This window comes from Poecilia mexicana, unplaced genomic scaffold (genome assembly GCF_051168715.1).
Source record: "Poecilia mexicana isolate PSO_F unplaced genomic scaffold, ASM5116871v1 scaffold_11, whole genome shotgun sequence".
NCBI classification, from domain to species: domain Eukaryota; kingdom Metazoa; phylum Chordata; class Actinopteri; order Cyprinodontiformes; family Poeciliidae; genus Poecilia; species Poecilia mexicana.
Window position 1 is genome coordinate 25,872,759 of NW_028263380.1, and position 26,346 is coordinate 25,899,104.

General features: G+C 42.7%; 1 protein-coding gene across 11 annotated transcripts in view; it reads right to left on the reverse strand.

Moving 5' to 3' along the window:
- Positions 1–26,346, reverse strand: part of macf1a (microtubule actin crosslinking factor 1a) — a 209,887-nt gene that overhangs the window by 88,157 nt on the left and 95,384 nt on the right. For 10 of the 11 annotated variants that reach the window (XM_088010500.1, XM_088010494.1, XM_088010493.1 and 7 more), the window contains 27 exons: positions 26,112–26,207; positions 25,827–25,954; positions 25,656–25,749; positions 25,084–25,238; positions 24,257–24,551; positions 23,239–23,367; positions 23,078–23,155; positions 22,264–22,425; positions 22,070–22,174; positions 21,073–21,168; positions 20,701–20,826; positions 18,998–19,150; positions 16,050–16,204; positions 15,496–15,622; positions 15,226–15,409; positions 14,497–14,660; positions 13,985–14,163; positions 13,749–13,887; positions 12,444–12,637; positions 11,911–12,070; positions 11,747–11,830; positions 11,561–11,668; positions 11,352–11,450; positions 11,142–11,264; positions 10,973–11,064; positions 9,951–10,086; positions 32–7,408 (listed from right to left, as the gene is read on the reverse strand). In XM_088010500.1, coding sequence (XP_087866626.1) covers positions 32–7,408; positions 9,951–10,086; positions 10,973–11,064; positions 11,142–11,264; positions 11,352–11,450; positions 11,561–11,668; positions 11,747–11,830; positions 11,911–12,070; positions 12,444–12,637; positions 13,749–13,887; positions 13,985–14,163; positions 14,497–14,660; positions 15,226–15,409; positions 15,496–15,622; positions 16,050–16,204; positions 18,998–19,150; positions 20,701–20,826; positions 21,073–21,168; positions 22,070–22,174; positions 22,264–22,425; positions 23,078–23,155; positions 23,239–23,367; positions 24,257–24,551; positions 25,084–25,238; positions 25,656–25,749; positions 25,827–25,954; positions 26,112–26,207 — 10,938 coding nt within the window. The remainder of the gene's footprint in view (positions 1–31; positions 7,409–9,950; positions 10,087–10,972; positions 11,065–11,141; positions 11,265–11,351; positions 11,451–11,560; positions 11,669–11,746; positions 11,831–11,910; positions 12,071–12,443; positions 12,638–13,748; positions 13,888–13,984; positions 14,164–14,496; positions 14,661–15,225; positions 15,410–15,495; positions 15,623–16,049; positions 16,205–18,997; positions 19,151–20,700; positions 20,827–21,072; positions 21,169–22,069; positions 22,175–22,263; positions 22,426–23,077; positions 23,156–23,238; positions 23,368–24,256; positions 24,552–25,083; positions 25,239–25,655; positions 25,750–25,826; positions 25,955–26,111; positions 26,208–26,346) is intronic. The other variant, XM_088010501.1, reaches the window with a different exon arrangement.

Genomic DNA, 26,346 nt, shown 5'->3' on the forward strand with positions numbered 1-26,346 from the left:
GCAGTCACATCTAAACAGAGCATCATCGTACCTTGCTTCCTGTGGACGGTGCTTCCTCTTTGGTCGACAGAGTTTCTTGATTCTTGGAAACTTTTTCTTCGTCTTCTAGGGTCTCATTGCTCAGATCCACCTCAGTCACTTTTAGAGATTCAGATTTAATTGAAGTATCTTCTTTAGATAAAGCAGCAGTTTCTGGAGAATCCAGATGTTGCTGCAGGTTTGTTAAAGATTCAGAAACATCGAAGCTTTCAGCTGCAGGTGGCTGCAGGGTTTCCTTCCTTTGGCTTTTCTCAGAATGTGGGTCAAGAGCAGCAGGTTGAGCCAAGGACTTTCTCTCCTGTTTGCTAGAAACCTCCTGAGATAAATCTGTCAAGTCGCTCTGGTCTAAGTGTAATCCTGCAGCTCGTTCGATCTGACTTTTTTGGAGACTTTTGACTCCTTCAGGGTGTTTCTGATCGACTTTACCAACATCTGATGGTCTAGCAGGGTCACCGACTGACTGACCATCAGTATCAAGGCTCACAGTTAAATCTTTAGACAATAATCTGCTTTCTGGTTGCTTTGCATCAGATCCTGAGGTTATTTTTAGATCTTTTAGGTCAGAATCCATTTTTCCATCGGAGGTTATTTTCTCCAACTCAGGCTGATCTTCAGCTGGTTTTTCACTCTTTGGCTCCTTAGTAGTTAGACCCTTTGAATGATCATCATCAGTGCTCACCTTTAGGTTTTCAGTCAAAACTCTGCTTTCTGTTGGTTGCTTTGCACCAGATTTTGTGATAGTTTTCATGTCTTTTAGGTCAGAATCTCCTTTTCCTTTGGAGGTGATTTTCTCCAGCTCAGGCTGATCCTCAGCTGGTTTTTCACTCTTTGGCTCCTTGCTAGCTGCACCAACTGACTGACCATCATCAGTGCTGACATCCACATCCTCAGTCAACATCGTGCAGTTTGACTCCAGTTCTGCAGCTGATTTTGTCATATATTTTGGATCTATCAGAACTGACAGTAACTTCTCCACGTCAGGCTGATGTTTAGTTAGCATCTTTGGCTCCTTGGTAGCTGCACCAACTGACTGATTGTCAGTATCAGTGCTCACCTTTAGGTCTTCAGATAAAATTCTGCTTTCCGGCTGTTGCTTTACATCAGATTTTGAGGTAATTTTCATACCTTTCAGGTCAGAACCCATTTTTTCATCTGGTTTTAGCTTCTCCACCTCTGGCTGATCGTCTCGACTCTTTGACTTCTTGGTAGTTGCAACAATAGACTGATAATTAATACCCTTCAAGTCTTCAGTCGAAACTATGCTGTCCAATTCTGGTTCTGCAGTTGATTTTGTTGCAGATTTGGGATCTTTCAGATGTGAAGTTGCCTTCTCCATTTCAGGCTGATCTTCAGATGATTTCAAACTTCTAGACTTCGTGGTAGCTGCACCAACTGACTGATCATCAGTGCTCACCTTCACATTTTCAGTCAAAACTTTTCCGTCCGGTTCTGGTTCTGCAGCTGAAATTGTTGTACATTCTGGATCTTTCAAATGTGAAGTTGGTTTTAGACTCTTTGTCTTATTGGTAGCTGCACCAGTTGACCGATCATCAGTATCAGTGCTCACATTTAGGTCTTCAGACAAAGTTCTGCTTTCTGGCTGTTGATTTGCACCAGATTTTGAGATCATTTTTGCACCTTTCAGGCCGGAAGCCATTTTCCCATCTGGTTTTACCTTCCTCACCTCAGGCTGATCTTCAGTTGGTTTTTCATTCTTTGTCTCCTTTGTAACTAACTCATCATTATCAGTGCTCATCTTGACATCTTCAGTCAAAACTTTCCTGCCAGACCTTGATTCAGTAGGTGATTTTGTTGTACATTTTGGATCTTCAACATCTGGCAGTACCTTCTCCATTTCAGCCTGATCTTTGGTTGGTTTTAGACTCTCTGGTTTTTTGGTAGTTGTACCAACTGAATGATCATCAGTGTCAGTGCTCAACTTCCCAGCTTCAGACAAAATTCTGCTTTCTGGCTGTTGCTTTACATCAGATTTTGAGATCACTTTTGTATCTTTCAGGCCAGAAGCCATTTTCCCATCTGGTTTTACCTTCTCCAATTCAGGCTGATATTTGGTTGGTTTTGGACTCTTTGATTTCTTGGTAGATATTCCAGCTACCTGGTCATCATCAGTGCTCACCTTCAAGTATTCCTTCAAAACTGTGCCGTCTGACTCTGGTGCAGGAGGAGATTTTGTGGCGCATGTTGGATCTTTCAGATCTGTGGGTGCCTTCTCCATCTCAGCTTTATCTCCAGTTGGTTTTAGCTTTTTGCTCCTCTTGCTTCTCTTACTTTTTGAGACTGTTGGAAGAATCTCAACATCTTTCTGCTTAGCCCTGATGTCTTCATTTGAAGATGTTCCCAGCATCTCTTGAACTGCAGGAATATCTCCAGGGGTTCTCTGCAGCTCCACAGGGTCCTTTTTGACAGTTACTTGGTCTTTACGGTCTTTCTGTAGAGCAGAGCTGCTCCTGTCAGCGTCACCTTCTTCACTGTTAGTTTCTGTCTTCTTATCACCCGTTTTACTTTGCTTCTTCTTCCTCAGCGCCTCCAGCTCCTGGGCTGCCTGTTTTTCACTCACTCCCTTCTCAAACACTTTCTTAAGGATGCTCTCTTTAGCTTTCAGAATCAAGGCCACTTTTTCATCCTCTTTAAGACTTGACTTTGTCAGAGATTCTGCTTCTATGCTCTTCTGCACCTCTGGCACTTCCAGTTGTTTAGCAATCAAAGTCTTCTCCATAGATTCCTTTTTTATCTCTTCCTGCTTAGAAACCTCTTGTGACGACTTTAGTAACATTGTTTTAGATTCAACTTCCTCCATCTCAGCGTTTGGTTTAAGAGAAACTTCTTCCTGCTCCATCGCTGATTCCTCTTCCTCTACCTTCATGTAAACCTTCTCTGGAGTTCTACCTAATATTGTCCTGGTTGCATCTTCCTCCATCTCAGTGTTTGGTTCAAGAAGAACCTCTCCCTGCTCTTGATCTACCAAAACATTTTCAGTCTCAACTTTCTCTTCAGTCCTTTCCATTCTCTCATCAGAGGAAGGGTCAGTAGCAGTTGGAGGGTAGGAGTCTGACTTCTGCACATTTGCATCTAATGTGATTTCATCTGTGGCAACAGGAGCAACCGGTGGGGTCTCTTTGGTTTTTGGACTGGTTTGATGAGTTTGAAGATCATGTTTCATCTCTGGAAGATGAGTTTCAGTTTCTACTTCTTTCCCTCTTGCCTTCTTTTTACTCTTCCTCTTCTTTTTGCTTTTGTTGTCTGACTCTTTACTTGTAGAAGAAGAGAACTGATCTGACTGCTCCACATCAGTGCTGCTTTTGGTCTGCAAAGATTTAAGGCCCTCATTCCCTGCTGGAAATCCTGGGAAGCATCTGGGATCTTTGGTTTCTCTGTCGACTATAATTTCTTCTGACTTCACATCTTCAGACCCACGATGGACCATTACTGTGCTCTCAGTGGGTCCACCTTCTATGTACTCATGTTTTTCTGGCTCCTGGCCATCTTCTTTTTGGACCTCTTCACTATGATCAATCATCACCTGAGTGGATTCTTTTACAGAACCTCTGGTTAAGTTCTCCCCTTGTTTACCCTCAGTCTCCATTTGTTCACTCGGTTCTTGTTGATGGCGATTATCCACTTTTTGTGGCAGGATCTCTTGAATGGCTTGCTGGATTCTTTTTTCAACATTAGATGCAAACTTGGATAACAGATCCATTGACTGTTCAGGCTCCATTTCTGCTACCATCTCATCTTCAGGATGTAACAGTGACTGATCTGAAATTTCACTTCTGAACGTCTCGTCATAACTGTACGTAACTTCTAGACCTCTAACAGAAGATGTAGATCCTGAGGACATCCTAGTGTTTGCAGACATGTTTGCTGGAGTGTCAATTCTTGGCCCAGTAGCTATAACAGTTGTAAAATGATCATCTGGAAAGTTTTCCTTTAGCGTCTCCTGGATCTCCAAAGCCAGGTCTCTCGTCAACAGCTGGGAAGTGATGGCATCACTAAGATCTGACACTCGCTGTCCAGTTGCTGGATCAACCAAACCTCCTTTGACAAACTGGTTGGTGGCTATTTCTTTGACCATATCACCACTTACTAAACCTCTGGCAGCGGCTTCAGGCAGTGGGAGCCTCTCTCCAGTGTAGATATCAATGATCCCACCAGTGTCTGCCTGGCTTTGGAGCAACCTTACAGCTGGAACTGGATCAACCCACTTCAAAGCAACAGCCTCAGGCAGGGTCAGGGTCTCCAAGGATTGCTTATCCTGAACACCTTGGAAGGGCTTCACCTCCAAGAAGCGTTTGCCTGTTTCAATATCAATCTTACCCTGACTCACAAGTTCTGAATAAGGCACAATCTGTGCAGTTTTTGGGTCAATTGTTCCCTGCGTTACCACCGGAGAAGCCATGACTTCAGTGGCCATCTTGTCATCTAGAAGACCCTTCGACACAGCTTCTGTCAGTGTCAGCCTAACTCCACTGTCAGGATCCAAAATAGCTCCAGTTGTTGCCTGGAAAGCAATTGCTTCTGGTTTGGTTGAGGCACTGATTTTTCCTCGATAGATCCATTCTAGTTCCTCAAGCCCCGGAGCTATGGACCGATCCACTAGTCCTCTATCTACAGCATCAGAGACAGAGAGTCTCATTCCTGAAGCATGGTGGATTATGCCACCTTCAGCCACCTGTCTCGCCAACACCTGATAGGCCTCATCAGATCTAATTAACCCTTTCTTAATTGCTTGTTCTAAAGGAACTGTAGACTTGGATTCAGGGTCGACAACACCCTCCATCTGCAGCTGTAAACTTGCCTTTCTGAGGCTGGTTGCAGAGTCTGTATCCTTTCCTTTGAAAGCCTTTTCAAGAGCAATCAGTTCCTCTCTTTGGTCTTCTTCAATTAGACCCAGGTTTGCTGCTAAAGTGACAGAGACTTTCTTATCCCTGCGTAAGTCGACAATCCCTCCAGATGCAACCTGGGCTTCTAGGAGTCGAGCAGCAGTGTTAGGATCAATGAGCCCAGCCTGAGCTGCATCCCTCACCCCACAGATCTGACCTTTCTCGATGTCCACAACACCGGCAAGGGTTTTATCCGACTTCAGGACACCCCACATAAGATCTTCATCTAGTAAGCCCTCCTGCATCACTTCCTCCAAGCTCAGCGACTCTCCACTGGTGGCATCTAGGAATCCCCCAAACAGGCCTGCCTGAGCCATCAATTTAACTGCTGTATGACCAGGAAGGACACCTTGAGCTACTGCTTCATCTGGCAGCAGCTTCTCTCCATCCTCTGTCATCAGACCTCCCTGTTTGAGCTCCAGGACCAATCTCTCCAACTCGGCATTCTCCTCTCGCTCCTCCATCAATGGCTCATCCACCGCAGTCTTTGATCCCTTGAAGTCAACGTCTGTTTCAGACACACTTGCTAAATCGGTTGGAGAACTTTTTGTACCTTTGAGTTCTTGAGCCTCTCTCAGATTTATCTCCTTACTTTCTTTTACTTTTGGTATTTGTTCCTGCTGTGTGCCACTTTTAATGCCTTCCTCCAATTCAAAAGATGTTTTTGTGATTGTATCTTTGACCTCTAGATGTTGAGGAATGGTTTCACCTACAGCATTGGCTTTGTGTTTTATTACATCTTGATAGTTCCATGAAATCATTTCACTTTGCAAACTGGACTCTTCTTCTTTTTCTTTATGTACTTTTGTGTAAACAGAAGGTTCAGGATCAGAAAGGCCGTCTCTGCCTGTGGTTTCAGGTAACTTCGGTGGTAATCTGATGTCCTTTCCACCGTCACTTGTATTCATCATTTCAATGTTATCTACTGAAATTTCCAGATCAGAGCTGTGTTCTGCTTCATCTGTCATTCTAACATTTTCCCCACTGCCCAATGTCAGCAATTTATCTCCAACCAACTTGTTTGATGACTCGGCTTCACTCGATTCTCCTGCAGCCAAACAAGAGCCTTTAACAACAAGCACCAGATCTTGGTCAAGGAGCACAAGCCGTTTTCCAGAATGTGCATCCACATAGCTGTGAGTCATAAGGTGAAAGAGAAGCTTGTCTTTGGCTTGAACTTCAGGATCGACCCTATCGTTTGGTGAAGCTTCCAACATGAAGCCTGTAGGAGATGATAGAGGCGGAGAAGAGGAGCTGGTCGATCCCCAGCTCAGGCGGTTTAGAGATGGAGTACCAGACTGGGTCATGTTGTAGAGAACGTCTGGTATATGAATGTCTCGGAGACATTTTACAACATCAGGTTCAAGGTCTTCTTCTGTAGCTTGATTAAGGGGTAACACTTTGAGGGTTTCTGCACTGTACAGCCCCCCAATGGCATGTCTCTGTCTTAAGATGTTTCTTGTTAGATCACCTGATATCAGCCCTTGTTGAAGAGCCTCTGCAATGGGCATCAGCTCTCCAGATTCAGGCCAAAGGAGTCCTGTGAAAGTCCAAAGAGACTCAAGAACCAACAGAGCCAAACGAGGGGAGAGAAGGTCCCTGCGAATGCTCTCCTCTAAATCCAGGCGTTGCCCACTGAGCGGGTCAAGAATCCCCCCATTCTGCAGCTGTCGTGCTAACATGGCACAAGCTAAATCCTGGTCCATAAGCCCATGACGAACAGCCTCACCAATTGTCAGCCGGTGGCTAGAACGTGGGTCACTGATGCCACCGGCGAACAGCTGGGCCTCAAGAAGCCTCACGGTAACCGCCCGGTCGATCAGTCCCTCCTGGACGGCGCGAAAGATGCCAACTTTTCTACCAGATCGGAGGCAAACGGTTCCTCCAGGCTGCTGTTTGACAGGAAGGAGGAGGAGACCCGAGTCGTCATCAGGAATACAACGCAGCTTCAGCTCTTCTATGTTGACCTTTTCAGCTGTGTTTGGATCGAGCAACTCTTTGTGTTGAATTCTAGAGTAAAGCTTGTTTAAGATCCTGGAAGGCAAAACTCTCATATCCTCTGCTTGTTCCAAACTCATGATTTTCCCACATGAGTCTCGGAGTCCACCACTGTTCATCTGAAGTTCAAGTATACGAAGTCCAACCTCTTCTGTGATCAACCCTGACTCCATGGCTGCAGCTACGGGCAAAAGCTTTTGGTCACCCACAGACTGCTTTATCAACTCCATGGCACTCTCAAGTTCAGCTAGTGACTGACAGGTGTGAGCATCAATGAGGCCTTCAGTTAGACCATGATCCAATGAATAAACCCCCGTTGCATCTGGTCGGACAAATCCACCCATGACCAGCTGGGCCTCCAGCAGAACACTGCAGGTGTCCTGGTCGATGAGACCCCGTTGGGCTGCCTGAAACACCGAGAAGGTTTCCACGGTGCCCAGGTCGATCACGCCTCCAATGGCAGCTTGGTTCTGAAAAAGGACGGAAACAAATATCCAGTTCAGACTGATTTAAATAATACTATTACTACTACTATTCTGTTATTGTGTTATAATACTAGTTAGATATAAGGAAATAAGAAAAAAAGACCCACCACCACTTGCCACAAATTCTGTGTATTAAACAGTTTAGCTGGAACTTAATCTAAACCGAGCGCAAAGCATGCAAGAAGCAAACTGTACCAAGACATGCAGAAAAAGCTCTAGAGTGGCTTTACATATAAGCAATTGTGGGTATGAAGGGCATTAATTTTGGACTTTAATGATTTATTTAAACACTCTCTCACACACAAAGAGCAGTGTGCCAGGTGTATCTTCTGAACAATGGAGTGTATTTAATTCAATTCAATTTAAGGATTTAAAGACAAACTTAATGCAACATTCAAGCCCACAATGAGGAGAAGTTAAAGTCAGAGTGGAAATGCAAAAGTACAGAAGAAAGGAAGAGACCAAATCAGAGGAAGAGGAAGAACAAAAGCTGTTTAAATTAACAGGCACCGGTAAGAGAGAAAGCGAGCGCTACTTACCGTCCGGGCTCGTCTCGGATCGGCTCGGCAGAGCGAGGCGCGACAGCTGACAAGCTGATTGTTAGCTTTCTGCATGTTAGCTCCTCCACACTGACATGACCCTGCATTCTTCTGATCTTTTAAACACTAAGCTTAGACAGATACCTGGAGAACGATAAAGCTAAAAAACATCTGGCCTTGATTGATCCCTGACCTGATTCCTAAAAACTCTCCTCAGTTTCCATTTTTCTCTCTGATCCTCGGCTTGTGATGTCCACATTTATCCTCTGGCAGCTGTTAGTGAGTTTCAAGCACAAACGCTGGTTTAAAGTTTCACACATTAATAAAATGCATTAGAAGAAACATAAAATGCCATTCTCACATACACACACACACACACACACTCTTGTGATCTGGACACAACATGCTCAAATGGTGAGGTGAGTATTTTTGTTGGTGCCTTGCACAGCTGGCCTTCAGGTGCACTGACTCACTGCAAGAAATTTCCTTAAAAATAACCCAGGAACTAAATTCTCAAACACATTTGATTCGATTGTGATTGATGCATCAAACTGCTAACAGGAGACAAACACTTCATAGATTTTAACACATACATGGATAAACGTAAGCAGGAAGCTTTGACTTTTAAGAACTTTTCTTAAAAACTTCAAGAAACTTTCTTAAAAATCAACAGGAAGTACATCCTCAAACATATTCAAACTGATTATGACTGATGCAACAAACTGCAAACACCAGGAGACGAACATTTTCACAGATTTAAACACATACACGGATAAACATAAGCAGGAAGCTTTGACTTTATGCTGGGATGTTTCAGGTTTTCTACTGTGCAGCAACAGAAATGAGGGTGAAGGTGTTTCTACTCTGATGCATCAACGTTCTAATGATGCATCACTCTGCTGCTTTTACTCTGCAAAAACAAAATATCACCAAGTATGTTTGTCTAGTTCGTAGTGCAAATATCTTACATTTGAAATAAGATAAAACTAACTTACAAATAACTTTTCATTAGGATATATGAGCTTGTTTTAAGTCATTAATTCCTTAATATTGATAGAAAAGTAGTAGTTTTTAAAATAGTACATTTGATCAAAAGGACTAGTTCTGAAGAAAACTGGTAAACTAATACTTTTCTACTAGAAACTTCTATTAGTTTCAAAACTAGAAATGTACTAATTTGATAATTTTTTTTATCAAAATACTTTGAAGCAGTTTGATAAAATACTTTATCAAACTGCTTTCATAAAGTAGTTCAAACTTTTGATAACTAGTAGTTTATTTTACTTTACAAACTACTTTTTAAAATAAAAAAGTAATTTATACTGCTGCTATGCTTACTTATAAGTGAACTAATCTAACTAGTTCTTTTTAATCAATATAATCTCCTATTTCTTGCTGAACAGTTACATATAAGTTAGTTTTGTCTTATTTCAAGTGTACCAAGATATTTGAACTCGGCTACCTGGTAGGACTTTGTGTTTTGCAGCGTTTTACTGCTGTCATGACTGGAGCATCTACTGCTGCACCACTCAGGCCCTGGATGTTAGCAGCTCAGCATGTGTTTGCTTTCTGATGATGATGATGATGATGAAAATGAAGATGAAACGATCTGGCAGTTAAAGGAAGGACTGCGGGTTTTTCATGAGGTGAGGATGGATCACTCCATGCAGAGACGCGGTTCAGACTCCGTCATCCAGATAAAACCTGGTGGATCTTAAATTTCTTCCTCAGCTTTGAATCCCCCAGTCGTGTCTGAACAGCGTCTGTGATGTTTGTTAAACCGAATCAATGGCGGTGTTTTCTTTGTGAACACACAACATGCTGACACACAGACTCTCGCCGACCCACAAACTCAACATTAGCCTGCAAGCGCGTTGAGATTCAAAGCCGCGTGTTTTTAAAAGAACCTCAGTAATTTCTCCTGAATCTGCCCTAACCGGAGCATGGTTCTGTCATAAGCCTCTCCGCCTCGCTTTCAGCACATCTACCTTTCTCTCCTCCTCTCTGGCCAGCTGCTGCTCCAGCTGCTGCAGCTGCTGGGTGGAGCTGTCCAGAAGCTGGTTGTAGGTGGCCGTCAGTTTGTCCAGCTGAGCCTCCACTGCGGCGCGCTCCTCCGGGGACAACCTGGAACAACAGCAGGACCAAGAGTTACAGAAATGTTTCTGCATGTAAAAAAAACTGTTAAAACGTGTTTTCTGTGCTACAGTGGAAGAAAATCATCATCTAATGACGATACCGAGGTTTCAAAGCAGCAAAAAAGTCCCTCAAACTGTTTTAAACAGTAGAGAAATGAGGCACCTGAACTTTTCGCTCAATTTCCAAACCTGGACAATGACTACAATTACTGGAGTAGTTAGAGGATAAGTTAGTTCACCTGCAAATATCAGCTTTTTAGACTTACAGCGTTACTGGAAAAAAAGCAGTTAGCTAACAAGGATATATCTGCAGCTGGTTAGCATTAGCCTCAATCGCCTTGATTCACAGAACGCAATGAAGACGTCTGAGTGACTTAAGCTTTTTCCTGACAGAAAAGTTAAAAACAAACAAACAAACAAACAAACAATATATATATAATGGTCAAGGTTAAATAGTCCTGCCAAGACAAAATGTAAGACCAACTTAATTTATACAATTTTAAAGACATTTTAAAACTGTGTGTCAATTAGGCCTGTCACAATAACAAATAAGCACTTTAGCTGGATGATAAACTGATCCAGAAATAATTGCGATAAACGATAATATTGTCGTTTTGGTACCACTTTCAACTAATTTAATGATAAAAATGCACATTTACAATCTGTTTAGTAAAAAACTTCATATTTTTTTACAAAACAATATCAAAAATTAAACACAAGAACCCAAAAATAAAAAAATAAAAGAGGAAATAAAAACCACAAAGATTGAAAATTAAAAGGATTATGAAGTCTGTAAACAAAACATACTAATCAGAATGGAAATGACTGAGCTAATTTTAATCAATCATGTGATTATAGCTGATTATTGATCGTACTTGCTGGCCTGTTTGGAGCAGAGGAAGCCCTGCGTGCTGCGTATGGCCTCAGCCACCTGCTCCTTCCTCCCTGCCAGCTGTTCGCTGATGGCCTTCAGAGGAAACGCATGAAGATCGGATCAGCAGCCATTTCCAGACAACATTTCACCGCTACGGCGCCGGGAGCTACCTGCTGCGCCGCCAGCGACGACTCGGCGCTGGGGCCGCCGGTCCGACCCTGCAGACCTTTGACCCAGCCCAGCAGCTCAGAAACCTGGCCCACTCTGGCCTGCTTCTCCTCCTCCACCTCTTTCTGCAGGGATGGAGGGATGAGAGGAGGAAGTGTTAGCATGAGAGGCAAACGGATCGGATCGGACACTGGGGTAAAAGCGGGTCGGACCTCCTCCTCCTCCAGTCTCCTCAGGGCGTCACTGATGTACTTCACATGCTGGGTGGTCAGCGTCACCAACGCCGTGTAGCGCGTCCGCAAATCCATGAACTGGAAACAAATTCACCAGAAAACAACGACTCACCGGGGAAACTTCAGGTAATATCAATATGCAATCAATACAATAATTTGTATTGATTGTACCGAGAACGACTCGTTACCTCCTGAGTGATGGCGTCAGACGAAGAGTGCATCCTCCTCCTCTTCACTGGGGATTTATGCGTCGACTCCACAAACGCTCTGTAGGTCATCAGCTGCAGCTCATAATCCTACAGAAGAAATGCATCATGGGAATTTACTGACATGTAAACCAGACTCATCTGACGGACGGACCGACGGACTCTCACCTTGACGGAGGTGCAGTACTGTTTGGAGTAAGTCTGGCACTCGTCTAGTTTGGTCTGATTCTGCTCGATTTCAGCCACCAGCGCCTGAAAACACAGGTAACCATGACAACAGTTAGCTGACGGCCCGGTGGCGCCGGCGGCGCTCCGAGGCGAGGTGAACGGACCGTCTGCTGGGCCAGCTGCTCCGACAGCGCCCTGCTGTCCGTCTGTCCAGCCTGGGCGCTCTCCTGCCTCTCCGTCGTCTCTTCGATCCACCGGATCAGAGCCGAGTGGTTCTGCCTGTACTGCTGCAGCGCGGAGCCCAGAACCTCCAGGTCCGACCGCCTGCAGGTACAAACAACAGAGACGTTCCGACGGTAAAAATCCAGCATTTTCAAGGAACGTTTTCAAACTTTTCCATCACTTTGGAGACAAAAACAAATTAACTAAAAAAGATAAATTCACTTCGATATTTCACAATATTATTTATTTCTATTAGTAACGTCTTGTTATAATATTCTGCAGAAGGGACAAGGAAACTAAAATATGACAAAAATGAATGTTTTGAAATGTCTCACTCACCAAAGCACGAACAAAAAAAATCCCCCAATTTAAATAACTTAGTTTAATGTGTAGGATGCAAGTCACTGAGCCAGAAGGAATCATAATTATTTCAAACCCAGAGAAGGAAACCTCTGCAGCAGTCGGAGCCGCCTACCGTGTTTCTGTTTGCCGCTTGACGCCGCTCCACCTCTCTGCCATCTGATTGGCTCTCTCCTGGTAGCGCTCCAGCTCGGGGCTGCGGTCCACATGCAGCTTCCCCAGCTCAGCTCCCGCCTCTTTGGCCCGGCCCAGCTGGACCTGCAGGGCCTGGAAAGTCTCCTCTTGTTCCGACAGCTCCGCCTGCCACCGCTAAAGATCGACAAAACGACGTCAAGGAACGACAACGTGATAAATACGCTTCAGGGCTGAAACGATTAGTAGGATCAATCGATTATTGAAATAATGGACTTGAAGTCTCATCACGATATTTTGTAGTACTATCATGATAATAATAAAAGTAACAAAATAACTATTTATTACAATTTTTTAGGTAACTTTATGAGCCCAACAAACACAAATATTGCTCCAGAAAAACATTCTCATTGGTTTGTGCTTCTTTAGGACACAAGTCTCAGCAAAAGGTGATTTTTATGTGTGATATTTTCAACTGTATCAATATCTGTTCATACTCTCATTAAACAAACTGTTTAGAAAACTACAAGATTGGGTCAGTTCTTGGGGGACTTTTAATAATCATTATTATAATAATCATTTATTGTGTCAACGATAAGTCAAAATTTCAGGATAAACTTTACGATAAATGTTCAACCCAAGAGTCAACTAGCTTTTTCCTGACAATAAAAAACATTGGATGAGATAAACTCCAGAAAGTAGAAACGTCTGTAAACTGGTTTATTGTAGATAGAGCAGAGAAAATTATTCTGAGTAAACATGATTAAGTGATTATTGAAATAATAGTCAACTAATTTAATAATCAATTAGTATACAGACTCACAAAAAGGTCATTTGCTTAAAGAACACCACATTTAGATCAGTAATTAAGCCAAAACTGTACAAAAAAAATATATAAATTTTGCATTTAGAACACAAATAAAACCTTCTTTGTCTGTAAATATGTTCCATCTTCACCCGGTTCAGATTATATTAAAAAAATCTCATCTTCTAAGCTTCCAGTTAATGCAAAATGTAATGTTAAGTCCAGCAGAGGGCGCTGCTGGACGTTAGAAAGATGCAGATTCATCGTTTGCTACAAATGATGCAATGTTAAGTAAAGGTAAAGAAATCCTGTTATTGCAATTTAAACAAAAAAATATTTATTTTTTTCATTGAAAAAAGGAAGTGAATTGTTTATTTGGATCTTTTAATGGTTTTTTTAATGTTGTATAAAAAGTCTGCAGAATGAATCAATATGTAAAATAATCGTCAGCTGCAGCTGTGAAGCATCTGAACCAGTTTTTACCCCCAGCTGGTCTCTGAGGTTCTGGATGGCGCCGGTGTCGGCGGGAACGATGTCCTCCTCGCTCAGCCTGCTCTCATACTTCCTGACCTGGCTCTCCGCTTCATCCAGGCTCCGCACCAAAACGTCGACGGTTTTTAACCTGAACGGGTGAAAAACGAACAAACATTTCAATTAATGAGGAAGCAAAACGTTTCAAACTAATCCGGAGTGGTGAGTGAATGAAAAGGCTCACTAACTTCTCCAGGTAGAGCGCTGACAGGTGGTGCAGCCTGTCGGTTCGCTCCACGGCCTGAGCGAGCTGCGAGCGCAGGACGGGAACGCTGGAGGACGACGGCTTCTCCTCGAAGAACCGGACGCAGCGCCGCGACACGTCGCCCAGACCGCAGCGCAGCGAGTCCAGCTCAGACTGCAGCTTCTGGACAAAACAGGAAAATAAAGGTTTTGTTTCAGTTTTCTCTCATTATTTTCTTCAAATAAATACTGAATTTATTTTAATTACACCTAAAAAAATAATTTAAAATAAAACTAAAAAGAGGCAAACTAACATTAATTTAACTTTGTAGGAAGAAATTCCCAAAAGCATGTTTACAAAAACTCTTTTTGAACCTTAAACTCTTTAATTCCTGATTTATAAAACCAATTAAACTGACATTTTATCCACTTTTCCTACACAGGAAGGGCATCCAGTTTCTACAACATTAATAGGTGTAGTTGCCGTTTTCCCCCAGCAGGTGGCGCTCAGACTGACCTCTTGCTCTGCGATCTGCAGCGTGTTGTCGAAGCCGGTGGACAGCCGGCTGGGAGGCGGAGTCTCTATGGCCCTGGTCAGCCGGCGCTCGGCCTCGTCCAGACGCAGCGTGACGTCCTGCAGCTCCGACAGGTACGACCGCGACACCGACTCGTCTTTCTCCGCTGCGCAGAAACAGAAGCACCGGTCAGAAACGGGCTACGCTCCCATGATCAACTCACACGTCTGGCTGAAATCTGATTTTCTGGTCCGTCATGTTAATAATTAAACCCAAATGGAATCAGATTTCTGTGTGAACGGTTTTCCAAAGCGCAGAAGAAGAACATGAACGTCCCACAGCAGGGCATTGTTACAGAATAATGGACGCCTCTGGATCGATTCTATAGTTTATTCAGCAATCAGAGCCAACATTATGGTCACGAAATCATAAATCGTATATCTTTCCTTATGGTTATATTTGTATTTACCAATATTTAACACCTTGGATGAAGTAATAAGCAATTTCCCTTGGGAATCAATAAAATATATTCTATTCTACATCAGCCAATCAGATTGCTCCAAACAACCTTTACTTCCTGTTAGTGACTAAACATGGTGCCAGGAGACAGAGATCGACCACTTTTAAATGTCGTGTTAATAAAACTCAAGATGACGTGGGGTGAAAAGATGGGGTTGTTTCTGGGTCGTATTTGGGTGAATGTAAACTGTTTTGCTCGGCGGCGCCCCCACCTGTCTCCATGTGGCGCAGCAGGTCCTGGCAGTGCTGCTGCGCCTGCTCAGCCTCCCGCTCCAGCTCCCGTCTCTCGGCCGCCGTGAACAGCGAGCTCTCCCTGCTGTCGGACAGGAAGTCGGCCAGCTGGGACGCCATGTGGTCCAGCAGCTGCTGCCGCTCCGACGGACTCTGACTGCGAACCTGACACAGGAAACAGGCAGAGAACGGAGGTGAGACCTTCAGATTAAAAGCCTGGGACTTTCTGAGGAGATGTGTGAGAGACTCACCGAGTCCAGAGTCCAGCCGGAGATGGACCGGATGTCTTTGAGGACGTAGTGCCACGTGACCACGCTCTTCATGTTCACATGCAGCTGATGCCACAGAGACATCACCTTCTGGTAGAGCTGCTCCGCCCTGAGGCGACAGGAAACAGTCAGCGCGACGCTGCCGAAGCCCTCAGCTGCTCAAAAACACGCAGTCGTCCCTTTACACGGTTCCTTTACATGGTTAATTGTTCTCTAAAAACTGATTAAAGATGTGTATTAAGCATGTTTAAACTAACTTTAGAAATAAGACAACTCTGTTTTTATTTTCATTTTTTTAATTTACCTCAAAAATAGTTTTTTATTCTTTTAACTGATTAAAAGTGTTTCCTTTGGCAAGCATATTGAAACTGTACCTAATGAGAAACGTTAGTGTAGCACCTGTGGTCTGAGGGCCATTTGCAGCCAGGGGATGATTTATTTGTTATTTTATTCAGATAACAGGATAAACTGCGGCTCATCAGGTTGAAGCAGATTGAAGTTAAGATGTTCCATAAAAGCCGTAGAGTTTGTCTGACCTGCTGGACGTGTCGATGGCCTCCTGGTTGGGGGGAGGGACGGAGAAGCACACGGAGGGAACCATGGCTTCATTCCCAGTCGGGCTGATCACCTTCCACTTGGTCCGCTGGGAGTTGTCCTCCAGCACACACTCCTCGCCCCGGTTGATGGTGATCTGAGCGGAAATATGGGAGAAAATTAACAGAAACATCAGGCAATTATGAGAGTTTGAGAAAATGGAAGAGATTAGAGATAGAATGGGACATCAGGGGTAAAATCAAGCAGGAGGAAAAGAAAAAAGCAAAGAGCAACAGACTGATCATAAAACATGAAATGAAAACAAATCATGAAGCTGCAGGAGATCCTGGGATGACCATGGGATCGGAGGAACTGGGACGGAAACGAAGCGGCTTTGCATCAATAAAGCTCAAACAGAAAACGTTCTCCAAACTCAGCGTTTGGTTTTCCTGACAGTCTGATCAGAAACCCAGCTGTTAGCGATTAGCATTTAGCTTCAGTTTAGAGTAAACTGCCTTTCTCGCCCCTTCCCTGCACACAGACACACGTCAATAATGCAAAGCTCGGCACAAACAGGAAGTATATGAAATGCATTCAGAGCTCGTCGTTTCTGACTGAATGTTCAGTTCAGTGAGCGCCTCCGACTCTTATCAGCTGATGGCAGACAAAAACATTTTCTGTAAATATTGGAATTTAGCTTCTATCGGGATGTTTATATATAATTTATATGCATTTTATTTTTGTTTCTGTGTGCTTTACTCTGGTAAATATATTGAGTTGCACTAATATTTATTAATTGTTTTAATAGTTAAGGAAATTACAAAGCAAAAGTTAAATAAAAAAATCCAGAAGAAATATTCACATATTTACTGCAAATATTTAAATCCATGTTTAATCATAAAGGTAGGAAATTATTTCCACATGATTATTTTTTATTTTCACCTTTTATCGTTTAATTGTTTTAAAATTTATATTTCCATTTAAATTTGACTTTGCAGTTTATTGTAAATTAGATTGTCACAACTGCAGAAATAAATAAAAACAATATAATAAAATTATTAGAGATTAGCCCAATAATTTATCTCATCAGTAAAAACTTAATTATGAGGAGTTAGTTACAAGGAGGAAAAATTTGCTTTACAAAGTTGTTTTTAAAACCAAACTAACTTTGATCAAAATCATAATTTCTCTGTACATGCTCTAACTTATAATTACAGTAGCACAGAACATATTAAACCCCATTTATTTGCTTTCCGTTTCATTTATTTTCTCCAATTGTCTTTGCTTTTTTACTCATCTAATTAAATATTTGTTTTGTATATTTTTGTTTTTGCTTTGTCGTTTACAGGTTCATGTTTCATGTCTGTTATGTCGTTCATTGTGTGAAAAGTCAGAAATAAAAGAATAAATAGAAACGATTTTATTTTATAGGTAAATAAGCAAATAAATCAAACTTAGAGAATTGTGTTAAAAAGTCTTAAATCAGCTGATAAGGAAGCGAGCGAGTGAGAATCTGAGGTTAGAGAAGGAGAAGAGAGGCAGCTATACCTGAACGTTTGTCTTGTCAGGCCGACCGACAGACGAGAGGAAGAGGAGGAGGGAGAGGAAGAGGAGGAGGGGTGTGGAGAGAAAAAAGAAAGCGAAGCAGAGAAAGATTACTGTGGTGCTCGACTCTCCAGAGCCTCTGTGACACTGAGCCGAACCCCAAACCCAAACAGGAAGAACCGGTGTTCAAACACACCGACCCGGCAGAACCTGCCGCTAAATATAGCAGCCAGACATCCAGGGGGCGCTGCAGAGAAGCTACGGGGTCCTGCTTGGGACACATTTAGAGTTAATATGCTTTTGGACTCTCTGAAGACGGCCAATCTAAAGGTCCGTCAGAACCAGCAGGACGGATACTTCATCTCCTCCCAACATCCCTGGGTTACCGTCTAGAAACACTTTCTGGATCCTGACTGGTTTCTGATTAAATGATGGAGCTGGAAAAATAATTATTCTGACTTTTTCTCAGAATTTATTTGGTGAATTAAGAGTCTTAAATTTCAAATGTACCAGAGAAATGTGGGACAGGCTTTCAGTGTGAATAAAATGCAGGTTTACAAATTCTTACTGCAAGGAAGAATGACAATAATTACATAACACAGCTGGCAGAATGTCTGGTTATTTATTTGGATTTTTGGCACAGAATTGGAATTAAATCAGATTAAAGCTAAAATTTTATTTATTTATTTATTAGTGGCCCTAACCCTTTTGATTTCAAGATGCTAAAATAATATTAAAAAGGTTTCAGTATTTTAATTTATTTGATATTTCCTGCAGTCCATCAGGAATAATTTAAACTGTCAGTTTAATCCTACCATCTGATTGGTTGAACTGCAGTTTACCTGCAGATTGGCCACCTTGTCACTGTTAAACGTACAACACACTCCAATACAGGTCTGCAAAATTATTTATTACCTACTAAAGCATTGAAATTAATTTTATTAATGTGGAAGTCCTTACTTCCACATTTCATTTTCTTATTCTGTAAATTATTTTGCATTAAAATAATTTTAGATTAAATTAATGCATTACTAATTTTATCATGAATTAATTCATCAAAAGCTATGTTAACTGTGACACTTATTTTCCTGAATAGTTTAATAAATGACCCAATTCTTGATATTTAAAATGGAACAACAACCACTTTATTTCCTCCATCTTGTCAGATCTTTTTAATCCTCTTCCTTTAGACTGCTTGGGGTTTTCTGATGCTCACCTCTATGAGCTGCTTGAGTTTAGACCAGACATTTTTCTCCTGATAGACATTTCCGCCACATTTCTCCAAGTGAACCCTCGCTGCACCAACCCTAACGCCGCCAAGAAGGAAACTTGGCGGCGTTTCCAGGGGAAGGTGATCGCCGGTGAAGGTCAGAGGTGAGTAACGGGTGAAGTTCGGCTGCCGTACCTCGATCTGTTTGTAGTCGCAGATGGCTCTGATGGGTGTGGCGCCACCCAGTGGACTCTCCGCACCTCGGGGCCGGAGCTGGACCACCGTCTTGGCCCGACCCACCAGGTTGGCCACCGTACTGCGGTACTCAATCAGCTGCTCCTTCTCCTCCTACAGGAACAGCAGAGGGTCATAACTCAACTGGTGACCTGTTACCCTTCCTTTAACAGGTTAGCATAAGTCTAAACAAAACGTGTTCATTACATTTTTTACTCATTCTTGGATAATCAGATTTTAGTCTGTTCAGTTCAGAATTAGTCACTTTAAACCCAAATAAGCTGCTCAACTCAACATTTGAAGTCACATGTGAAAATGGCTGCAAACAGATTAGACAACCATATATCTTTGAAAAGCAGAAGTGGAGCCTCCTGCACAACCAACAAGAATGCAGCAATGACTTCTGGATGGTGAGTCAACAACAAAACTCTCGTCTTTTCCAGCAGCCGTTGTACAGTATTAAAACCAGCTGACCACGTTGGAACAGTCTGTTCCAACGTGGTCATCACCTGAAGGCATCATGTAGACATGATGCCTTCAGGTGAGTCACTAGCTATAGTGGCTAACAGGTGCTGTCTAATCCAGTAATACATTTACTGAAATCTGCATCCTGTCTGCTTAGACAGCACCAATGTCTCAATACCCATGAATCATTGCAGGTCTTGCTATAATTTATGGATATGGAGGCGCTAGTGCCATCTAAGAAAACTTTTTAGCCTTAATAATTGAAGGGACTGAGCTGCAACTTTAAAGAGGCATAAGAACGTGAAGAACCAGCAGGAAGACCAGCGTTGTCCAAGCCTCTGGACCTGAGCGGACCTTTCTAACTCGGCCGATAAACATTAAACATTTAACTGGAGGGCTCTTCGCCCTGACAGCCGGGGCTACACCTCCTCATCATCATCTGCCCCAGAGAAAAGGGAGTCATTAAAGATTCATGATGGAGAAACAACAGGGAGGCAGCTAGCAGGTCGTTGCTGATGAGTTTTTACATTACGCCTCTGAGATGAATTTCCCACTGAGAGACGAGGCGCCACTGTCAGGACAACAGCAGCAGGTCAGCTGGTGATTTAAACCTGAAACAACACGCAGAAGATGCATTTCTGGAATATAACGAGTGAGACGTGACATTCTGAGGCAAACAGGTTCGATGGGGAGAATCATCGAGCTGGAAACTCCATCAACAGGACACAGAAAAGATTTAAGGTCAAACCCCAACATGACCTTCAGCTGAGGATCTATAGGCCTCAATTAGCAGGTTAACGGTTCAATTCTTGACAGGAAAAGTAGGAAAAAACTAATATGTAGGGGTTGGAGGGAAAAAAACCTTCTGGATCTAAAATCAAGAAGGCAGCAGCACTGAGGTCTGCAGAGCGGCGTCTGAATGAAGGACAAAACGTCTGAGACGATGGACAGATGGACCTGAATCACAGCATCATGTTAGGAGAAAACCAAAACAACTCCCACTGGTGGGAGAAAAGAAACATGAGGCTGCAATGGCCTAGTCAAAGTCCAAACTGCAACCTGCCTGAAAACAGAATGGAAAAATGCAAAGACTGTTCAGAAAATGAAAGAATGGACGAACGGACGGACGGATGGAGGTGAGCGTGGCTAGATCCAGGCTAGTGACCGAGCTAAAGCTTGCTGATTGGATGTCTAGTTACCATGGAGTCCTGCAGCAGGTCCTCCAGTTTGCTCAGCCGGCTGTTCTTGTCGCAGGTGTACTGCCTCTTTATCGTCTCCTGAAGCTGCCGCAGGTACGACTCGCAGTCCCTGGCGTCGCTCATGAACTGGAGGAAAACGCACAAACGCCAAATATTAACAACCAGCAGAGAAAAATCCAGTTTAAACTGGTTCTACCCAGTGTTATCTGGCTGTAAAACTGGTTCTATCTGGTTTAACCTGGTTTTATCCAGTTAAACTAGTTTAATCTGGTTTAAAATGGTTTTATTGAGTTTACACCAGTTCAATCAGAACCACAATGGTTTTATCCAGTTTTAAACGTTGCAGTAGCGAAAGCGGAACCATAAGCTCACCTGGAAGTAGGCGGTGTTGTCTTTGAGATGCTGCCCAACACAAACACACAGCTGCTCCACCCACTGCCACTGCGTCTGCAGCGCTGCACTGTAGGCCTGGAAACACAGAAAACATTGCTTTTACTTACATGTTTAATGCAATTTATTTTAGAATCACATAATAAAAATTGTAACTTCACATTTTGATTTATTCCTCAGAAATAAATGAAAGCAAAAGAAATGTCATTAATTTTAAATAACCTTTTAAAATGAACAACAAAAACAGTTTGCGATAGGAAGTATTCATTCAACCCTGACTATTTGCATGCAGAGTTTCTGGAGTCATATTTCTCTTGATCAATAAGTGCAGCAGTTTTTTTTTAAACATTTTTAAAAATGTAAAAGCCTCCACAGGAGCTTTAACTTTAGCTAGAAACAAGATTGGCTCTGAAAACCGAGTGAATGCACAAACATTTTGTTAAAAGTCTGACGTTATCAAATAAAGGTAATTTTTACTAACTAATTCATGACTTCTATACACAGCATGTAAAAAAAGGTTTTAGATAATTTTCTGTTTGGATTTTTTTGTTCTATTAAATTTTTTTACTGGTAATTGGAAAACAAAAACCAACTCCATTGTTTGTTGTGCTGTAGTCAATAAATAAACAAAATAAAAAGGAGCTGGAAAACATGGATAAATCAAGAAGTGTTCTCGTTGTACTATTTTAATTCAACAAAGTTTAAAAACTTGCCAAACACCGTTAAGCTGGACCTTATTATGATCCGGTGCTGAACAGAACAGAAAACCAAACATGAGTTCAATCTGCACAGACATGAACAGAAAAAATGGAGGATAAAAATGGAAAATAGGATGAAAGGAAGGAAGACATTGAGAAGAATGAATTTTCTCAATAGCTCCTGAATGTGGTGGGCGGAGCTTCCAGCCTAATGTCACAGAAGCCCCGCCCACTTCTATTCAGCAGTAAAGACCAACCTGAGGTAAACGTGTAAAGTTTACCTCCACAGTCTGTTTGGCTGGATGGTTTTCCTGACAGAGCCGGCCAGCCGTTTCCTGGATGGAACGCATCATATCCTGTTTCTCTGCCAATTCCAACTTCAACTCCTGCAACCAGAACCAGAACCAGCGGGTTAACACAAAGGTGTGTTTATGTTCAGTGTGTACAGAGGAGAACTTCGGCCTCCGTCCCTCACCTCGTACAGCTCCCGCTTGGCGCTCATGTTGGCGTTGCCGTCGCTCCAGTCGAAGGAGATCTCCTCTTCCTCGCGCTCGTTGAGCCAGATCAGCTCCTCGGTGCAGCGGGACACGAACGCGTGCAAACTCTCCAGGCTCTGCAGGCGGCATGACGAATGTTCCTATGGAAACCACACAAACACCCCCCATCAGACACACAACAACACTTCCTCTCATTGTTTGGTCAAGCTGCTGGTTGGGATGAAACTGAGGATTTTAAAGCCAGTCGAAGATGAAATGCAAAGTATTTTTTGTCTAATTTCTAGTGCAAAGACCTTAATACAGTAGAAATAAAACAAACTAACTTCCAAGTAACTTTTCAGCAAAAAAATAGGAACTTGTTTAAAGTAACTCCTTAACATTGATTTTTTTTAAAATCTTAGTCTTGTATTTCACATTTTTCAACAAATTAAAAGGAATTACTGATTTAAAACAAACTCCAATATTTACTTGAAGTCAGTTTTGTCTTATTCCAAGAGTACTAAGATATTTCAGCAGAAACTAGAGAAACATACTTGGTAAAACCTTGTGATTTTGTGGTGTAACTTGTCAGCCAGATATTCATGATAAAAAGGGGCTTTTGTTGTAAAGCTTTAAAATGTACAAAACTGAAAATTTAAAACTCCAAAGCAGCATCGCTGACAGCATTAAGATACAACAGAACTGCAGAAACACAAACATTTTACTAGAAAAAGGGAAAAAAGATGGAAAGCGCATAGAGCAGATGGAGAATTTGTTGTCATGCTTTAATGGGATTAACTGGGAAACACTCACCAGTAGCTTGCAGTACTGGTGCTCCAGTTTGGCCAGGGTTTCAGAGTAGCTGCCTTTATAGTTCGGGGATACTTTAGCCTAAATGGAGACAAACACAATATTGGTTATCAACTGTAAAGTTTACTAAAATAAAAGCTGGTCCGGTGGGGCTGCATGTGCACCTCGTAGCTGCGCGCCTCCTGCAGGCTGCTCAGCAGCTCCTCCACAGCCGTGTGGATGGTGTTGTGCTCCTGCAGGTTGTTCTCCACAGAGGGGAGGTCTGCGCCCCATTCTGCTCCCTCCAGCAGCTCCTAAAACACATAATGACAGAGTTTATCTGCAGAATTTGGCGTTTTGTGGAAGTGAAAGGTCAAATCTCCAACACAAAATACAAAAGTTTTCATATTCGGACGTGAGAAGGTTCTGTCGGCAACAGCTCCAAACGATTTTCTTTAGAAAGTCAAGATTAAGCAAAAAGTCAGTTTGTTTAAGACTTGAGTGTTTTTATGTTTCTTTCTAATGGGAAGGAATCACCATGGCAACCGGAGTAGGGCTGCAGCTAACGATTATTTTAGAAATTATTGTGAAGATTAATCAGATAAAAAATGGTACATTGTGCAGATTTTTAATTTAACCAATCAAACCTTTTCATATATTAGAAATATGTTGAAAGATGCAAATAAACAGTTCAATTCATTTTTTAATAAAAAAAATAAGCATTTTATTGCATAAAATGCAAGAACAGCATGACTTTAGTGAAAGTTTTATCATTTGCAGCAAAGCATGTAGCTAAAAATAATACTTCAAATATCAACCTGTGAAAAGCTCAGTTCATTTATGCTTGATTATTTTTTATAAACTGATTAGTAACTAAGGTGCTTAATGGATTTTCTTTAACACAATTTGAACCATGTGACTACTTTTTAAATGCTTTTTCTGTTTTTGCAGTGAAAAGCGAACGAGATACAGCTGAAAATACAACAAAGAAAAAATGTTTTATGTTTTTTAATCTACAACTTGCTCAACAGAGAAAACTTTACGGTAAAAGTGAAGAAAAGATCGATTTATCTACTGAAAATATGAGAGTTTTGTAGGAGGTAAAGAACCTAAAATCACAATCAAACCAGGAAGAGAGCCACAGATCCTGGTTATGTTTAAAATAATCCGTTTCTCTGAAAGTTTCGGACGGTAGAGGCTGACCTGCGTCTCCTCCACCCATCCCAGCAGCTCATAGATGAACCTCAGGCTTCCTTCGTCCTCTGATGACGACATGGCCACCAGCTGGGAGCGCGCCATCGGCCGCCGCAGGAGTGCGGCTCCAACGGCCCCCACAGCGCCCAGCAGGGTCTGACCCAGAGAGAGGCCTCCGTCTGTGGCTCTCTGCCAGGGCGGCTCCGTGCCGGTGGGCCCCAGGGCCTGAGAGAAGTGGCCCTTTCTGTAGACGCTGGAGCACTGCAGCCGGAGCGAGACCAGCTCCTCCTGAAGGCAGTTAACTCTGCAGGAATAATAATATTTACTAGTAAATTTAATCAAACTGGATTTTAAATCTGAAAAAAGGGATTCATTCCTTTTACACAGTCAGTAAAAACTGGTGTGAACTAGGAAACTCTCCTTTTTAGTTTGATTAATATGCGTTGTGCAATAATGCATTAAATTGTTCAGATTAATGCGTTGCCGTTTATATAGCAAAGCTTGAAAGATTCTAGGAATTTCAACATGAATGAATAAATAGAGGGAACATTTAACCCTGGAAATGTTCTTCAGGTGATAGAAGGCCGACTTTATAACTGTCTTTATGTGTCTTTGAAGGTTCAGGTCTGAATGTCGTGTGACACACATTTTTTCTTAATATTTCATGCTCCATGTGCAAAAAGACAGAAAATTGGATTGATGGGACTTTTTTTGAACCAAAGTTTTTCAGTCAGCAAAGTTTTCTAACCTAGACTTGAGTTTTTTTCCTCTGCATGTCAAGACTTGCTAACAGAATTAGCTGAACGTTCTCTGGTCCGATTTACTCGTATTCTCACCTGAAGGCCAGCTGGTCCACCTGGTAGTACTTTTCCTCTCGCAGGACTTTCAGATCCTGCTCGATTTGCCGGATCAGCGCCTCGCAGTCCTGCAGGTAACACGCCATTTCTCTCTCGCACTGCACCGCCTCGCCGCTCTCGGCCCGGGACGCGTCCTGAAACCAGATGACAGACGCTTCAGTTCCTTCCCTTCTGCAGCAAACTCCTGCCAGATGCCATCAGAATTATATGAAAAAGTAGCTCTTTTTCATTCACATTTTCTTTCATTGATTATTCTTTTTATTTTTTTCTAGTTAAACTTAAATGACCAAAGTGGTTTTAATGGTTTATTGCTAATATTATTTTTTTTTTAAAATCTCCTTTCTGTTGTAAAACAAATAAGAAGCAGTAATTATTAAGAGTGTTTCCGTTTCCAGGATAAACGTGGAATATTTGCGGAAAGCAGGAAAGCGGTGAGTAAATATTTGATGTTCCAGATGGGCCGAGGCGCCGTAAAGCAGCTCCACTGTGTTTACCTGACATCCAGCTGGGAGCCCTAAAATCTGTGAAATAACAAACGTAGGCGAACTCACGGCCTGCAGCGTGTTCTTGGCCAGGGTGAGTTTCTCCTCACAGTCCACGGCCGTGTTCTGGATCTTATTGGCTCGCTGCAGCAGCAGCTCCACTCTGAAAGCACACAGGTTCATTAGGAACTCCTGCGAAATCAAACCTCGGCGTCAAAGAGTCCGTCTGTGTTTCTGCACCTTTCCACGGCCGGCCTCAGGGCCTTCTCCCGCTCCAGCATCTCCAGGATCAGTTTGCCCCACTCCTCCTCCAGATCGTTGGGATGGAGGCCCGGAGGAAGCTTAATCCGGCCGAACTCGATCCAGACCTGGGAACGGGAACGGTTAACGCATCATAAGTCTCGCTCGGCGGTATAATCAGCTGAGCGGGAACACAGGGGAGCTTTTATTCGCCAGCCGTCATGTGTTTGTGTTCTGCAGGGTTTGCTCCAGGAACCAAGGCGGCGTCATGCAGGCGGCGCTCACCTCCAGCAGCTTGTAGAGATGCTCAATGTGAGACTTCTCCATCTCCTTGCTGGGGATCTCCGTCTCTTTGAAATGGATGTACTCGTTATAAAGTGCCTGCAGGAGGAACGGAGTGTTAATGGACGCTGCGACTCAAAACCAGTCACCTTTACAGTCTGTGACGGAGCGTCACAAACAAACAGGCTTCAGTGACTTCATGCACGCCTCATTTATAACAAATATGTCAGCAGGTTGC